Genomic DNA, 18,766 nt, shown 5'->3' with positions numbered 1-18,766 from the left:
TTTGTACACAAGCGTCTGAATATTTCTTGATGTGATGCGTTTTGGCATAGTGAGCGTAGTGAACGAATAATGACAAAAATTACGAAAAAGGTGAACATGCTACAATGGATCGAAAAATAATAATTAATAACAATAAATGAAGAAAACCATAGCTTTTTGAATATAACATTAACATTGTAGGGTGAGCTTAAACTTTTGACTGGTAGTGTATATAGTTGAATATTTTTGTCACTACTAGAGACACTTGACTTGACAAAAGTATTGAACCAATGCATATTAAATAGGATTGGCATACAGAAGCAGTATCGTCATTACAATAGCTTTGAACGTGTTAGGGCCACTTGTGACAGCTTAGCTAAAATATAACAAGTATCAAACATGTTCACGTATGATGCACTTTATTTAAACCAGTACTGTATTTAGGTATTGTATCTGATATCCCGGCTCATAATCATTGATGGCTCCTAAACTGATTGAATGAGGAACCACTGCGAGAAGTGAGTTTGAGATGTATACCTCGACCGAAGCACTGCCAGCACAAATCGCTTCTGAAGTTGCGTCAAACAGAATTATAACAACGCGGGCTTTTAGCAGGATAGCATCACTTTCGGCAGAGAAAACTAATTTATGGATGATTTGGCTTGCTTCGATAAAGCAACTGTGACATTTTTTGTCAGTTTACTTCGAGTGAACTGATGACTTGTGACGCTTAACGTTATGTTGATGTTGAAATTCTTTTCCACAGACATCACATTGGTACGGTTTTCCTTTTGTGTGAACAAACAAATGATTTTGGAGGAGATAATTAATACGAAATTTTTTTCCACACACTTCGCACTTGTGGGGTCTATCGTTCGTGTGAACAAACATATGGTTTTTGAGGCGGTACTTTTCATGGAACGCTTTTCCACACACTTCACATTTGTATGGTTTTTCGTTTGTTGTGTGGAGAAGCTCATGCCTTTTTAGGACCCTTGTTTCGCGAAATTGTTTTCCACACACTTCACATTTGTGAGGTTTTTCGTTTGGCTGATCGCACATATGCTTGTCGATGCTACTTTTAAGATGAAATTCTATCCCACATAGTTGACACGTTTGCGGTTTTTCTTTTGTATGCAAGTACATATGATTTTCGAGGACACGCTTTAGGCGAAATTCTATTCCGCATACTTCACATTTGTACGGTTTTTCGGTTGTGTGAACATTCATATGGTTTCGAAGGAGGCTGTCCTTTCTAAATTCTCTACCACACACTTCACATTTGTGCGTTTTATGATTTGCGTGTACACGCTCATGTTTTCGAAGGGAATATATTACACAAAATCCTTTGCCACACACTTCACATTTGTGAGGTTTATAATTAGTGTGAATAAACATATGCTTTTTCAAGTGGTGTTTGTGACGAAATTCTTTTCCACAAACGTCACATATATGCTGTTTTTCGTTTGTGTGAACCGTCCAGTGGAGTTCTAGAGCATGCGAAAATGCGAATCCCTTACCACACACTTCACATTTGTATTTTACGAGCTTCGTATGCTCAAGCTCATGTAATATGAGTTGGCGATGCTGCTGAAAGCATTTTTTACACTCTTCACACTTGAAAGGTTTGTAATCGCAGTGAATAAACATATGAGTATTGAGCTGCTCACGTGTGTGGAATCCCTCTTCACATAATTCACACACATATGGTTTTTCATTCGAGTGAGTTTTCTTATGTTCAACGAGCCGGCATTTTCTACTATATGCTTTCTCACATTCATCACATTTGTGCATTTTTGAATGGTTAGCTTTTTTATGTATTTTAAGCTCTTCGATTGTATGATATTCTTCCCCACATACACCACATGCTATACTAATAAGGCGAAGAGATTCATGTTTGCTACACGCTGAAAGTTCGTTTGTGTTCATATCTATTCCATTGTCGACCGCGAATTCCCAGGACATAGCAAATACTTTCCCACACACTATACAATTGAAATGTTTTTCACTCGAGTGAATTTTCATGTGCCTTTTTAGTTGATCACCCAAACTACATTTCTTTCCACATAATTTACATATGTATTGTTTATCGTGGAGTTTTCTATGATTTTTGAGATCACTGGTTGTGAAAAATGCCTTCTCACACACGTCACATTTGTGAGATTTTTCCTTGTGATATTTCATATGCTCTCGGATCAGTCTGCGCGTACTATAATTTTTACCACAAAAATCACATATGTAAGCCTCTATGCAGTTCTCGTAGGGTTTATCAATGTGAGATTTCTTATGGCTACTGAGTTGAGTCATTGTGAAAAATGCCTTTTCACATAAGTCACATTTGTGCGATTTTTTCATGTGATATTTTATGTGTCCCTTAAGCTCAATGAAATTAAAATACTCTCCTCCACAGAAATCACATATGTAAGGATGATTCCATTGATGACGACTAAGCAGAGAGGTAGATGGGAATTCTTTGCCACAGAGTTCACATCGGTAGCTGACGGCATCTGATAACGGCTGTCCGAACTCGATTTCAGGCAGGGTATCTATTATTTCAATCTCTTCTCGTTTTAACGGAATAGAAGTGTTGTTTTCGACCGGATCTTCGAGTTCGCTCTCATCGTTAGATTTTGGATTTTGCTGCTCCATGATCATGCTGTAGCTGGGCACCTAAAATATGCAACAAACATTCATACATTCTCTGTTTGTACGTTAGTTGTTTGCGAATATCTAATCTGAACGTTGAACAGTAAGTGAATTTAGCCTAAATCATGTTCAAAATTTGGTTCTGAATTCTTTGAAGTGTTTTTTCATGGTAGATCTCAATTAGCCCAAATTAACACTGCATATAGCATGGCCGGTCTAGGTATTTGCCTATTCATTAATAGTTCATTTGTTAGGTGGAGCCTAGCATTCCTGTTAATAAAGCTGGATTTTCATATACTTTTATTTCATACCGCTAGTTTTAAAAAGTGTTCCTGGGTTTCAAGAAGTGTCTCGGCACACTTGATTACATGAGATTTCAGGCACAGAAAACATATTTTATTTTACACCGTAATTTCTTCACTTAAATGAAAACCGGTTTTCGCTGAAAACCAGTTTTCGGGTTGCTGGTGACCAATTAGCCGAAAACTTGTTTTCAACGAAAACCGGTTTTCATTTAAGTGAAGAAATTGGCCATATTGGTTTGGCTTCACCAAACATTTTCGCCCTAGGGAGACATTTTGGTGTTTACCCAATTTATTCTCCTTAGAGGTAAACTTGTTTTGGCTCAGCAGGCCAATGCGAAAGCACTATACTGCACGCAGAAGAATCAGGCCTTTTTGAATAAACAAAACGTTTAGTAGAATCTAAAATGTGACGAATGACTGTTTCAAACTGAAATGGGCGTTTCTCAAAAGCATGTATTTGGTTTAGTTCAACAAATACGTCTGTTTGCATTTTGAATAGAAACATTGTTGATTCAAAATAAAATTTGTTAGAGTTAACTGATCCCTTTGTTTAAAACCAACAGAATCTTTGTTTGATTTCAACTAAATTTGAGATGTTCTCTCCTTTGGTTTATACCAAATCTTTGTTTTTGTTTCTTCGAACTTGTTTGTTCGGTTAAACTTACCATGATTTTATTGTTTCAAACGAAATATTTGTTGGAACTATTGAAAAGTCAACAAATGAATTTATTGGTAATTTCATGCAATAGCATTGATTGAACCAAACATGAAACTTGTTTGTCACTATATCAAACGGGAAAATTATTTAAGCCAAAATTTGTTTATTTTTACTGATGTTTTTCTGCGTGTGCTTTCGCATTAAGATTTCTGACAGCTCATTTACAACCACAGATGCAAAGTCAAACCAAAGGAGTTTGCTTTGTTTGCCTCACTAAATACCTAACCTCAACCGGTTTTTGCAGTGCATTTTTTTTGTTTTCCTCACGAAATAATTCGCCACCCTTTCTTTTTAACGGGAGTAGTTTGACCAGTCTTGTGATTTGAAACACAAATTGTGTTTCCGTTTTGGGGGATTTAGCGTCAAGCCGGCGTTGAATTATTCCGTTTTTGACGAGACGAAGTCAAAAAGTATAAATTTATCAAGTTAGGATGTGTGCCCTTAACGTACAAAGAGTGGATTTTCGCTCTGGGGAGAAATTTTGGTGTTTACCCAATTTTGACTCCTTATGGAGAAATATGGCATTAATCACTTTTGGAGTCATTCAAAAAATGGAAGAAGACTACCTCCGGGCCACGTTAATGCAAGAACCCACAAAAAATGGTGCAAAATCTTCCACTACCGGTCCTAAAAGGGGCCTCTGTTGAACGATTCGTTGGTCGAACGAAGAACCTTCTTCGGCGATTTTACAATATCATTTCTCGGGGAGAATCGGACTCCGTTTCACGCTAAATAAAGCCTTAAATAAATTGACCTTAGCAAATCACACACACGTATTATTCAAAGCAATATTTACCATCAGATTCAGATAGATCAGTGTATACACTACGTAATGCACCAAACACTTCGTTGCTTTCAGTAGATTTATTTTATGTACAGCACATCCAGGCACACGTCTTTACCGTCTTCTCTGACTGACTCCAATGTTTACCGACTGCGGTAGGATTGATCAGGGATGCCAGTTCATATTTCTTGAAATCAGTGCGCAAGGTGCACAGCTTATGTAAAAATCTGTGCTTAAGAAAAACGTCAGTTTTGTCTCAAAACAAGAAGTTGTAACCTTTTTATTAAGTAATTTATTTATTGAATTCAATAAAATTTATTTATTGTTTCATTAAAAAGTTCCATCGATCCTTTTTTTAATAATTATTTTATTGAAATTAAAACCATATTATTGGAATAAAAAAAATTATTGAAATTTTAAATTTATTGTTATTGTAATGAAAAGGTATTTTCAGACCAATAAGTTAGTCGATTGAAGCAATAAACAATAAATTGAATTTGGTTTAAATATGCTAAATTTTTCTGCGTGAATGGGGGAATAGACAGAATATGAATTTAGCATAAAATTTATGCTATTTAGTATATTTTTTGTTCTCCGTGTACTTGCGCGAACGATGATCTCAGAACTGTCTGCTTGCAGCGCCCGTGGTGGCGAGTAGTGATAACCGTGATATTATTACTATCCATTCCCAGTTAAGTTTTGCCGGAGTTCCGGCTGGTTCCAGTTAGTATTCCGGCTCCAGTGACACAACCGAATCTAGTTAGTTAGTCAATGGGGCCGGAATAGTAACTGGAACCAGCCGGAATTCCGATTCGTTTCCAGCTGAGCTTTACTGGGTTGGCTCTCATACGTGAAACTCATCCGCTAGACGCGCCAACTACATTTCATTATCGGTACCAGTCGAATGAATAACCCACCCACTGAGACGTCCAAAAAATTGTTTCAAAATCGTTCAACACGGGTCCAACGATGGACGTTCGTTGAACGGTTATTTGGACGATGTCAAAATTGGTCCAACGAATGTCCTTCATTGGACGATTTTGAAACCAACCGTTCTTAGAGGGAAATCAAATGCAACAACCGATTCTGAAACCGATTGAGTCGGAATCGGTTGTTTCATTTGATTTGGAATCCATACTGACTCCATTCAGAGTTTAACTGCAGTTAAACTCTGAATGGAGTCAGTATGGATTCCAAATCAAATGAAACAACCGATTCCGACTCAATCGGTTTCAGAATCGGTTGTTGCATTTGATTTCCCTCTAAGAACGGTTGGTTTCAAAATCGTCCAATGAAGGACGTTCGTTGGACCAATTTGGACAACGTCCAAATAACCGTTCAACGAACGTCCATCGATGGACCCGTGTTGAACGATTTTGAAACAATTTTTTGGACGTCTCAGTGGGTTCCCTCTAAGAACGGTTGGTTTCAAAATCGTCCAATGAAGGACGTTCGTTGGACCAATTTGGACAACGTCCAAAAAACCGTTCAACGAACGTCCATCATTGGACCCGTGTTGAACGATCCCAGTTAAGCTCAGCCGGAAATGAACCGGAATTATGGCTGGTTCCAGTTCGTATTCCGGCTCCAGTGACACAACCGATTCTAGTTAGAATCGGTTGTGTCACTGGAGCCCGTGGACGAACTGGAACCAGCCAGAATTCCAGTTCATTTCCGGCTGAACTTTACTGGGATATTGAAACAATTTTTTGGACGTCTCAGTGGGTTCCCACTGAGACGTCCAAAAATTTGTTTCAAAATCGTTCAACACGGGTCCAACGATGGACGTTCGTTGAACGGTTATTTGGACGTTGTCCAAATTGGTCCAACGAACGTCCGTCATTGGACGATTTTGAAACCAACCGTTCTTAGAGGGTTGGAATCCATACTGACTCCATCCCAGTTAAACTCATTCCGGAACCGGTTCGGATTTCTGAATGGAGTCATTATGGATTCCAAATCAAATGCAACAACCGATTCCGACTCAGAATCGGTTGTTGCATTTGATTTGGAATCCATACTGACTTCATTCAGGATTCCGAATCAAATTCCGAATGGTTTGACCGGGATTCAGGATTCCGAATGGTTTGACCTAAGACGTTTGACCGGGAAGTTTTGGCATTTTGCTAAAAGAGATAAATAACTACTTGAGGGAGCAAAGCGATACTGTCTCCATGTATTCACGGACTGAAACATGGGGTCTCGCTCTAGCATATTGTATCCCATTATTTTGACATGTGTGTCCCAGGGCAATATGTGTCAAACTAATGGGCCTTATTATCTCTCATGCTGTAAAGCTTAATTACCTGCTGCTACATCGACAAATTATGGTGCTCAATAAAATTACAAATTAATAGCGTAAACAAGATATAGTGGATGTTTGTGTGTTTTTTATATCTACTCTAAGTAATTTGATACATTTTTTATATTTTTTCATAAACACGCATCAATTATGGTGAATAATAGGCTCAGAGGGGAAGAAAGACGTTTTGGAAGTTAATGATAAGTTTTGGGCAGATACACTCAAATTAAACATAAGAAATCTTCAAAAATGTGAATACTGTACGTCTAGGTTGAGGTTCATAACCGCCCGATTTAATATTTAAAAAACTAAATAGGCCTATTTCAACTCTCCTCTGTTTCAAATCTCCTCGGTTTCCCCAAATCCTGAGTTGGTGGAGTTAAGTACAGAGAACAGACATCCATGATCGAACAAAAATATTTAAAAAACGTGTGTAAACATTTGAATTAATATACGATAAACACTAGCGCTGCCACACCAACCTATCCGTCAAATCCATTCTGGAACCGGTTCGAAATCCTGAATGGATTCAGTATGGAATCTTGCTTAAAGAAAACAACCGATTCCGACTCTATCGGTTCATGCATTTGAGCTGGAATTCATGCTGGAAGTCCGAACCGGTTCCGGACTAGTTTGACTGGGTAGAGGAATAACCGCTGTCAATTCTGTCGAACTCAGCCACAAAAAAACATGACAGTAGCGCACCTGGTTTGGAAATCCCAACTACCATTGAAACCGTTAGAGATTTTACACAAGTTGAATGCTGAAGGTGGACGTCTGTTCTCTGTGAGTTAAGTATTGTACATCTATGAAAAAAGAAACTTAAATTTTCGTCAGAATTTAGTCAAATCGTGGTTGAAAGGTGCATTCTAGGTGATATGGATTATTAAAAGCAAGCTGTAGAACTATTTCAACTGTTTGATTCGAAATGCTCATCATTGGGGAAACAGCTCAAACGATTGGCATCTTTACGCAGCAAACATATGTAGGGGGCACTACATGCTTGGAGTGGATGTTTTGCGAATAAACTGTCAGATCAGTAGCAAATCTTTGAAAGTTTACGTAATTTTTGCATTTTTAAAAAATAGGGATCTTTAATTGGGTCATTAAATGAGAAAAAAAAAGTCGTTTTTTATTACTTACATCGATAAAGCTGATTTTCGTGATTGCAACAATATTTTTTTCCAACTCAGGAAACGTGAAAATAATATTAAAATTTAAAATAAAGAAATATGTTGACAGTCTGGATTTGACACTATAGGAAGGGTTTGACATATCGAATTTCACGACAAATGATGCCCTGTCAGAAAAAAATAAGTCAAGTTTTCTCGGTTTTTCCACAGGGTTATTTTTATTTGACATAAACACCATACATTGCATATAGTTTTTTTTCATTTTGGGTGTTGTCCTGATAGGCCAGATGTAAACAACCGCTGTTTTCCTATGTATGGTTGCCAAGTTTACATTAGATTTATTTTAAAAAACAAAAAAATCGTTTTTACGTATTACAACGAATTTTTTTTTGAAATCATGTTATATTATGTATATTGGACCTAAAATTTATCGAATGGAACGGAAAACTATATATAGCTTAATGACCCAATTTGGAAAAATTGTACCAGTTTTTCATATTTATTGATAGCAGGTGTCCTTACGAGTGCACTCATATCATTCTTAAACCTTAATTATTCTTTTCTGATTTTTAAATTAAAAAAACCAAATTAAATTCAACCAACAAACTGACAGTTGTCCGACTAAATGACGTATCTGCAAATATCTCGTTCGCCTCATTGTTAACCGGGACAGCACCCCACACAGCATGATCTGGTACTTTGTCAATCCGCTAACTGCCTGCCATCCCAAGTTTCATCTGCAAACTATGGTAGATCTGATAAGGCAACCTATAGAGTCGTGCAAGTCGCATGGGTTTGGATGTGTTATTGTCCTGAAAGGAAACAAACTAAAAAATGTTTTTTTTTCAATAGTTTCGGGCCAAAAAATTGGAAAAGGACTGAGATATAAACTCACGGTACTAATCTGCATCTGAATATGCCCTTACCCGCACATCCCTAAAGATCCCTATTGGCCTTAGTTGTATAAAAAAAATGAAAGTGAAGTGGAAGAAAACTAATTTACTTCAAGATGGTAATAGATTTATTATCCAAAACAGGGATAATACAGCATATTTCTAATTTTTTCTTTCTGAACCGGTATGAAACCACTTTGTACAAAGTTGTGAAGGTTCAAAATGAGAGCTAATTCTCGCCAAAAGTAAATTTATACTGTTTATGCTTTGATTGGTTGTTTAAATATTCTTAACTCGGGCGGTTGTGAACCCCAACCTAGAAGCGCAAAATACACATTTTCGAAGATTTCTTGTGTTTAACTTGAGTGTATCTACTAAAAACTTTTATCATTGACTTCCAAATTGTTTTTCTTCCCCCTCTGAGTACATTATTTACTTTAATTGATGCGTAGTTACGGAAAAACATTAAAAAATTACATCAAATTACTTATCGTAGATATGAAAAACGCACAAATATCCACCTTATCTTGTTTATGCTATTAATCTGTAGATGTCGCAGCAGGTAATTGAGCTGTACAGCAAAATGCCAATTGCCATGCATCGATATGAAATATTATAATGTTGAATTAAAGGTAATTGAATGCATTTTCGATCGTTAGAACGTTGATTTTACACAAGTTGCATGCTGAAGATGGGCGTTTGTTCTCTGTGATTAAGGCTTAGGGATGGAACAAACTAGTTTGATATTATTCATGATAGGTTCTAAACAGGCTGATTAAAACTACATTGTAAATTTACGGTGATTCTCAATATAATCTACTGGATAACTCATTTTTAACAATACACATGGGCATATTATACTTTTATGGTTAGTGCATCGGTTCACACGTCACATTTTTACATTTTTTTCACTTCGAATGACCCAGCATGTGATATTTCAGGGAAAAGCGGACACGGAACTCTTTCCCACATACTTCACATTTGTGCGGTTTGAGATTTTTGTGTACAAACATATGTTGTTGGAGGACACTTTTTTGGCGAAATTCTTTTTCGCACACTTCACATTTGTGCGGTTTTTTGTTTGTGTGAATGGTCATGTGAGTTTCCAAACCATACGGGAATTTAAATCCTTTACCACAAACTTTGCAATCAAAATTTCTATGATCAGTGTGCGCAAATGCATGCAGCGTGAGCTGAGAGGGGGTCTGAAAGCTTTTTTCACACACACCACACTTGAAACGTTTCTCATTTGTGTGCATATACCTGTGACTTATAAGCTGTTTCCGCGTACAAAACCTCTTTCCACACAAATCACATTCATATGGCTTTTCATTCGAGTGAGTTTTCTTATGTTCACTGAGCTGGTCAAGTCCATTATATACTTTCTCGCAGACGTCACATTTGTAAGATAACATATGAGATCTCATATGTTTTTTTAGAGAACTGCGCCTACTATATTCTTTCCCACATATATCGCATTGCACTGTATTACATAGGCCGAGAGATTCATGTTTTCCCTTGTGAACTGCAAGGTTCCAGGACGTACAGAATCCTTTCCCACACACATCACAACTGAATTGTTTCTTTTCCGAGTGAATATTCGTGTGCTGGCTCAGCGAGTTGGGCATTTCAGAACCCTTTACACGAAATTTACGTTTGTTTGATTTATCATTGTGAATTTTCTTATGTAAATTGAGCTGACCGACTGTGGGATATGCCATCTCGCAAACGTTACATTGGTGAGATTTTTGCCTGTGATACCTCATATGTCTACTAATCTGCCTGAGATTAAGATATTCTTTTCGACACAAGTCACATATATAGGGATGATTTAATCTATGATGGTTAAGCAGGGAGATAGATGGGAATTCGTAATCGCAAATCTCACATCCGTGGCTAGCGGCCTCTGATATAGGTTGACCGGACTCTTTTTCAGGTAGTGTATCTATTATTTCTATCTCTTCTACCTTTACCTGGAAAGAGGTTTTGAGTTCGATGGGTTGTTCTAGATTGCTCTCCTCATTAGGTTTTGGATTATCCTCTTCCAGATCCATGCTGTAGCTGGATACCTAAAATTTTGAACAAAGTTCAGTGAGTTCTCGGCCTTGACATTGGCTGTTATAAGCTGTTTAAGATCTATTCTAATCTGATCGTCCAACAGCGTCTTATCAGTGTCCTAATAATTTTCTGTTTTATGCCTCCCAGTGACGAGTGCTCGTGGAAAGTAGCCAAAACTGAATAGGGTAATAGCACAGAGAACAGACGTCCATCTTCAGCATTCAACTTGTGTAAAATCTCTAACGGTTTCGAAGGTAGTTGGGATATCCAAACCAGGTGCGCTACTGTCATGTTTTTTTGTGGCTGAGTTCGACTGACAGCGGTTATTCCTCTACCCAGTCAAACTAGAGCACTCTAGTTAGAGTGCGGCCAAGACGCGTTTGACGTATCCAAACGAGCAAAAATCTGACGTATTTCTATTGTGTATACGTCAAATTTCATGTTCGATTGGATACGTCATGGCCTCTTGGCCACACTTGGTGTGGCGGCGCTAGTGTTTATCGTATATTAATTCAAATGTTCACACACGTCTTTTAAATATTTTTGTTCGATCATGGATGTCTGTTCTCTGTGGTAATAGCTTCCATTCTATACCGTAGAGTTGCCACACTATTTAATTGATTTCTCAACTTACACCCAATGAGTTTAAATTGAAGTTCAAATCAGTATCAATAACATAAATTATTCCAATGAAACAATTAGATAGAAACAGCCTCAAAGGTGCCGATGACCTGAAATAAATAAAAATGTAAACAGCCTGGATTCTTTGCTCCCGAAGGAATAATGAACCATATTGACAAAGCCTACAGCTCTTTCATGACGTTGGGTTATAAACAATAACGTGTTCTTGAGGTGTAGCTCCCTGTTCATAGGTTCGACTGTGTCTGGAAGACTAAAAATCCGGATTCGTAATTGTATTACTGCAGGGCACTTACATATCGAACGATATGAAGTTCCTTAATCGGATATAGAGTCCTCGTAATTCTTATCCTGGCTTTCAGCCGGCGAAGACAAAAGCAGAAGCATCAGAGCACTGATATCCCGACCTTCGCCATTAACATCTTCGTCAGCGACTTTCACCAATCGAGACAGCAGATACCTCGCACTTCAACGGAACATCCGGGGCCCGTGTACCAACATCAGCGAGCTTAAAGAGCTGATCTGTGAGTGCGGACCAAGCCTGCTAGCGCTACAGGAAACAAAAGTGGACATCCGGGTAGTTTCAGCAGATTTCATCGACAACAACTACACTCTGCTGCTGAAAACTGGTAGCTGTTGATACTGGCAACACGGCGTAGGTCTTGCCATTCGGGATGGTGGACCACTTGAGCAAACCGATGTCGATGTCAGTATACAAGCAATCGCAGTTCGGATCCAACTTCCACAACCATTGACGGTGGTGTCGATGTACGTCCCTTCCAATACTCAAAAATGTGAAGAACAGCGCACCATATCTGCTGGGGTTCCACAAAATCTACCGCACTAGGCCACTTCATCGCCGAAAACACGCTATCGGAAAGATTACTCATCTTAGACGACGGATCGCACACTCGGATTGATCCAGCTACCGGTATCACTTCGGCTATTGACCTCTTGATCTGCTCCGAATCGGTGGCTTCGAAATTTGTTTGTCAAACACTTCCGGACACCCACAGCAGTTATCACTTTCCCATTCTCGTTTCCACTCCCGAATTGTCCACTATTACAATGAAAAGACAAATGGATTTTCGCTCAGCGGATTGGACAACCTACGAGCGATTGACCTCCAACACTATTCGACCCGGGCGTCAAAATTTTAATCGACTGTTTCGTTGACTGCTTTAATCAAATCAGCAAACACCGCGATACCCTAACTATACGCGCAGAATCGGTCCAAAAGTGGTGTCCGGAGGCGAAAGCAGCTATACAAAACGTAGAAAAGCACTGAAGCATATATCAGCAGAGGATCCACGAGAAGCGGTTTCAAGAATCACGAGCAGCAGCGAGAAAGTCTATCCATGACGCCAAAGAAAGATCATGGGAAGACTTCGTCGCAAAGAAGTTCAACTACGTCGGAGATGTGGCATTAAACGGTCCAGTGCCTACACGGATAAGCCAGAAGAAATAGCTGAAGAACTGGCACAACACTACAACGAAAGATCCGCAACCTGCAGCTATTCGTCATTCTTCCAGAGGGAAAAGTAAAAAGCCGAACTTAACCGCATAAACTTTTCACCAGATACCGATGATATTAACAATTCTGACTTCACTCTGAATGAGCTGGTGCGGGCGCTCGACAGAGGACGAAGTGGTTCTTCAGGACCGGACTGCATCGGTTATCCAATGCTTCAGCGACTGCCATTGTCGGTGAAAACTGCCATGTTAGAGCTCTTCAACAGAATATGGCGCAGTGGAGTATTCCCACCCTGTTGGCGACCATTAGGGATTTTAGAGGTGTGCGGATTGGTTTAGGGATAAAATGTCGAAAGACACAAGGTCGATTGGACAAAAAGTCAAAAGATAAACGGTCGAAAGACAAAAGGTCGAAAGGCCAAATGGGCGAAAAGGACAATAGGTCGAAAGAGACAAAAGGTCGAAGGACAAAAGGTCGAAAGGAACAGAACGTCGAAAGGGATGAAACGTCGAAAGGGAGAAAACGTCGAAAAGATACAATATCGAAAGGCATTAAACGTAAGGGACAATAAGACTTTTTCACGCGGTTTTTTATTTCATCGCAGTATTTCCTAACATTTTTTTTTGATTAGAAGCATAACTAAACAACCGAGACGATCGATTACTGTTTTCTACTGTCTGTTGTTTTACAATTGCATTTCATTAATAACCATGTATTTTGATTTTCTGAGTTCGTTACTGTCTAGTGTTTTGGTCGAGTAGACTATTAGGCAATCCATGAGACGTTTCTGATCAGCTGATTATTTCTCGTTTACTTATTCTGACATCACTCCGAGGGGTGCGACGTCCTACAATATCGTTAATTCGATCCAACATCAAACGAATCGGACTAACAAAGTCGTTTGTCGGACGAGTTTTTCTGTTCGCAGGAGTAGGCTTGTTGACAGAACCCACCGCTGAATTGTCAAACAAACATCTAATGGATTGCCTAATTCCTTTTTATGTTTGCCTTCTCTGACTACTATTGACTGTGTGTTGTTCTGTCTTCATGGTGATTTGGGGCCTTTGAATTAGATAGGAAACCTGTGATAACTGCTTTGTTACCGTCTGTCATATGTTATTTATCACCCGTTTCATACGCAGCTTATTCTAATTATACCTTCTTCGGGTGGTATTTTCTCAACTTTGAAAAGCGGAATGGACAACCTACCTGCGTTGGTCTTGGCGTAGAACAATTTGCTATTTTTGAATATAAAAATAATCTGAATAAAGCTATGTTCTTGAAATTACTGAAAGCCGATTTTAACTTATATGTTAATGTTAAACAAATAATCAAGCCTACCATGAACGTCTAGCTCTACGACATGGGGCTCGTCATCCAAACTCGCACCTGCATAAAGATTCGCCTCCGGAGCATATGTCACGAGCCTAATCCTAGCCATTATGGCTGAAGCAGGTACTTTGCTCGACCTACTTGTGTCCACATGACGAACGAACCCAAACTCCAGATCGTGTGGAACGTAAAGAAGCACGTGAAAGCTGGAGACCCTTCGGAAATTGCTCGTCCAGTTGTCCAGAAAATCCTGACAGATCGTTGCAATCGCTCAATTGTCGTCTAAACCGATGGTTCCAAAGACGATAACACAGTAGGCGCGGCAGTATTTGGAGAACACTATCAACAATCGGTTGACCTTCCGCTGCAAAGCAGTGTCATCTCCGCCGAGGCTTTCGCAATAAGAACAGCGTTAACTACACTCAAAAAAAAGTAAACGTTATGCCTATTGATTTGACACATAGATTTTTGCAATTAACGGAGGCATATAGACACTATTTGCTGGCACATAAACCTTATGTGTGTATTTACAAGAAATATTAATCTTACATTCACATTTCATAACTATTAGGCACATAAAACCCCGTTCTATAACAATATGCACATACAACTTATGTGTGTGCATACATAGTTTATACAGTTGACACATAGAAGGCATGTGTGCGCGTGATAACAATAGCATTTCTTCTTCATATGAATTTTAAGCGGTTTGGAGCTAATGGAATTAACGTTTGGATTTTTTTCAGTGTACGTACCCCACGTCCAGAGACCCGCTAATAATGTCAGATTCGGCTAGCTGTCTATCAGCAATCGAGGCTGACACATCCCAGCACCCGTGGATCCAGGAGCTTGAGAACATGCTTATAAACCGTCCAATCAAACTGTGCTGGATTCCGGCTCACTCTGGCATCCGCGGTAATGAAGAGGTAGATCGACTCGCTGGAGAAGCCAGGGGCATTGCTCCATTGGATATATCTGTTCCGGGTGCAGACGCCGTCAACCATATCAAAACAGTCATCCGAAATCAACGGTACCAGCGGTGGTCAGCGTCCACTGAAGTAAAGCTTTGCGAAGTAAAATTTGACACGGTGAAGTGAACTGACTGCGAGAGTTTGACAGAGCAACGAGTGTTTACCCGGCTACGCATAGGGCATACCCGGCTAACACATGACTTTCTGTTGAAGAAAGAAACCCCACCAGTTTGCGACTGCTTCAGGGTAATCGTTGAAGTTCGTCATATGATCCACCACTGCAGAAGGTACGACGAAGATAGAAGGATGCACAATATCGTTACGTGTTTGCGAGTGGTTCTAGGCAACGACGGAGAGAACGAAAAGAACATGGTAAGTTTTCTTAAGGAAACAAATTTGTATAAAATGTTGTAGAATTTTTTGATTCTATTGTGAGTTGAACTTAATTTATACCGCTTTGTTAAATACGAAAAAACAAAAATCCTTCCGACATGAATGCACCTCGAATGTCGTTAATAAACGATAACAACAATAAAACCTATAACTAAATTAGCTATGGAATTTGCGTTTCGACTTCGTCTCATCAGAATCCGACACTAACTTAGTGACAGGACTAAGCTAGCGCCGGATTGTCGCTAAATCCAAAAACGGAGAAACTAATTGTGATCCTGAGCAAACCCCTAGTCAAGGGCGATACCTCGCAAGAAATGAAAATCATCCCGTATAAGGCAGCTTGTCTGAAATATAACAATTTCGAACATATTCCAATATAATGCGCTTAATTTTTCCAGTGCTGTATTATATTGCATCAGGCTTCTGAGCCACTTAAATAAATGTTAAGGGAATACTGATGAGCGAGACTTCCCTTTTGCTGTCTTTCTTACATTGTTTTTGTGGGCGGACAGGGAAGACAGTGGGATAACATTTTTTCTTTCGGGAATAACACAAGCGGTTTTAACTGTCAGCGAAACACAAAGGATCGGTTTTATTTACTGTATTGTTACGCGGTTGAATTAGGAATGAGTAACGTTTCTCTAGCATCGTCGGCGGTGCTTGTATGTGTATGCGAACAAGCGAAAAAGTGATGCCTGAAGAGGCATAGTGATTCGCATAGTCGCCTGTTGCACAGGGTGGTTCTTCGTATGAGTTGGTGTTTGCTACTCTCCGACGCTCCTCCTCAAGCTCCAACTCACTATTCCATAAGCTCCAGCAATTCGGTAAAACGATTATGCTTGGCTGCGGCAAGAGGCTTGGTCAAAATATCAGCCATCATAGATTCTGTTGGGCAATAGTTCAAGCTTACCTCTCGACGATCGCATAAATCCCGCACGAAGTGTTGACTCGTTTCCACGTGGTTGGAGCGCTTACTCAACCGATCAGAGTTTACAAAGCTTAAACAGCTCTGGTTATCCTCATACACGGTTGTTGGTCGATCTTGCTTCTCATGAAAATCACTCAGTAACCTACGTGTCCAAACCAATTCTTGGCAGGTTTCGCTCAGAGCGCAGTATTCCGCTTCCATCGAGGATAAGGTCACGGAGTTCTGCTTTCTGCTGATCCAATTGAACGTCCCCAGCCCAGTCAGCATCAGAGTATGCTATTAGATCAATGTCGAATGCTCTTGACTGTACCGGTCCCAAAGCAAGTTTCCAATCGCTCTCTACATGGCAACTCACTTTCCTACCGAGGATTCCAACGGTATTGGCTATATCAGGACGAGCTGTGACAGCGATGTACAAAAGTGCGCTTACCAAGCTTCGGTATCTTTCTTAGTCCTGCAGTAGGTCGCTGGTCTCCGTATTTTGGGGGTATCCAACTCCCATTGGCGTGCGACTTGGCTTTGCATCAATCATCCCGCACTTTTGCACTGTTTTCTTGATGTAGTTGCGTAGGCTGATTGAGTAGGTTCCACGGTTCAAATTGATCTCCATACCTAGGGAATAACGGGCGCTTCCAAGATCGGCAATTTCAAAGAATTGCTGCAAACCACGGTAGGCTTCATCGATCAGACGGCGCCGGTGGTTGAGTGGTAAGCGTGACCGCCACTCATTCCAGTTGGCCTGGGTTCAATTCCAGCCGAGGTCGTTGAGATTTTTCTGAGGTAACAAAATCTGGTCACGTCTTCGGAAGTAAAGCCGTTGGTCCCCGGTCCATGAAATTGGTAGATCGATATCTAGTCCAGATAGTGGAATCACCTCTCTGAAGTCGGTAAAGAAGAAGTATATCCAACTTCTATACTCTTACCACAGACTAACAGACATAACACTCAAAAACAAAGCTTCGCCCGCTTCAACGGTCATTTTAAATATATTTGTAGTTGGGACTGTGGCCACATTTGAAATATGAACAAGCATATGGGGATAGACCACTAGTGAAAAATTGTTCCCAAACCTGAGGGGTAACCCACCAGTAAATGAGTGTTTGGGATTGTGAATAAAAGGTGGAGCTAGTGTTCTGGGAAAATTTTCGGATCGATGTTTTTTGAGGGAATTCCCTCATAGTGTTATGTCTGTTAGTCTGTGCGCTTACTAACAAAAATATCTCCTCCTGTGATACTTGTGGAGTGCGCAGTAGTATATACGGCCTCTAGCAAAAGCAAGTATCGGACTAACCATTCCTTCCCTTTCCTTCCGCGATCTACGTTCGGGCCTGGCCGGCGCGGTATTGATCAAAAACACTAGGATTACCAGGAGTTGCACATTGAAAGATGTTTCGCTACTCCCAAGCATAATTATCTACTGATTCCCTGTGCAACAACTTCAGCTAGTCCCGATCGATAACGGAGTAGCAGCCAGGGGTGGTCGCATAACCTCAAGCTCAAACCACGGTAGGCTTCATCGATAATTGTCTAGTTTAATGCCGTAACTAGCATGTCGTCCACATAAACAAGAATGTAGATCTTTGTACCATTCGGCATTGACTTGAAAAATAGACAATGGTCGGTGTAACTTTGCTGGAACCCTAGTTTCTTCGAGACCTCCGAAAGCTTCTCGCTCCAGCAACGGGCGCTTCAATCCGTAGATGTTTCGTCGGAGTCTACATACGAGTTTCTCTTTACCTGGTACTTCGAAACCTGGCGGTTGGCGTACAAATATGCGGTTTTGATGTCAAAACCCAAGTAACCAATAAGCATTATAACGTAGCCTAATATCTGCTTTAGATCCACATATAAAGCTGTCCTAAAAAGCCGTGAAGCCCTAAATACTTATTTAATGCTGATATGCCAGAAAAGGCGAAATGTAGTGCTATTACTGTGCGGAGATTGACAGCTCGTTTCTGCAGTACTAATGCTATTATATAGCAAAAGCGTACAAATGTCAAATTTGAAAGCCTTATATTGGCACTACTAATGCTATTGAAAAGCTTCAGATGGTTGTCATTGTCCGCCATGGTTTTAAAACCATTTCTTATGTTTCCTTTCGGTATGATGAGCAAAAAGGAAAAACTTTTAAAATAAAATATTCTGTTTAAAACCGTAATTGATTCTGTTCTAATGCATTGTAATGAATATCCTTAATGGGTTTTCGTTCTC

General features: G+C 39.8%; 2 protein-coding genes across 3 annotated transcripts in view; both read right to left on the bottom strand.

Annotated features, from left to right (window-relative positions):
• Positions 1 to 381: 381 nt before the first annotated feature.
• On the bottom strand, positions 382 to 4,578 carry LOC131694298 (zinc finger protein 728-like). 2 transcript variants are annotated; one of them, XM_058982921.1, is made up of 3 exons: positions 4,445 to 4,568; positions 4,215 to 4,387; positions 382 to 2,649 (listed from the first exon to the last, which is right to left on the bottom strand). In XM_058982921.1, the coding sequence occupies exon 3, from the start codon at positions 2,632 to 2,634 to the stop codon at positions 679 to 681; it is 1,956 nt and encodes a 651-aa protein (XP_058838904.1). In that variant the 5' UTR covers positions 2,635 to 2,649; positions 4,215 to 4,387; positions 4,445 to 4,568; the 3' UTR covers positions 382 to 678. The 2 variants fall into 2 exon arrangements, with proteins under 2 accessions (XP_058838904.1, XP_058838903.1); XM_058982920.1 differs by lacking the exon at positions 4,215 to 4,387 and having other exon boundaries at positions 4,445 to 4,578.
• Positions 4,579 to 8,731: 4,153 nt separating this feature from the next.
• LOC131694299 (zinc finger protein 62 homolog) overlaps positions 8,732 to 18,766 on the bottom strand; it is a 30,720-nt gene continuing 20,685 nt past the window's right edge. Inside the window, exon 2 of the mRNA XM_058982923.1 lies at positions 8,732 to 10,829. Coding sequence (XP_058838906.1) covers positions 9,669 to 10,814 — 1,146 coding nt within the window. The 5' untranslated portion in view covers positions 10,815 to 10,829 and the 3' untranslated portion in view covers positions 8,732 to 9,668. The remainder of the gene's footprint in view (positions 10,830 to 18,766) is intronic.

This window comes from Topomyia yanbarensis, chromosome 3 (genome assembly GCF_030247195.1).
Source record: "Topomyia yanbarensis strain Yona2022 chromosome 3, ASM3024719v1, whole genome shotgun sequence".
NCBI lineage: Eukaryota > Metazoa > Arthropoda > Insecta > Diptera > Culicidae > Topomyia > Topomyia yanbarensis.
This window is presented reverse-complemented; position numbering and strand designations above follow the sequence as displayed.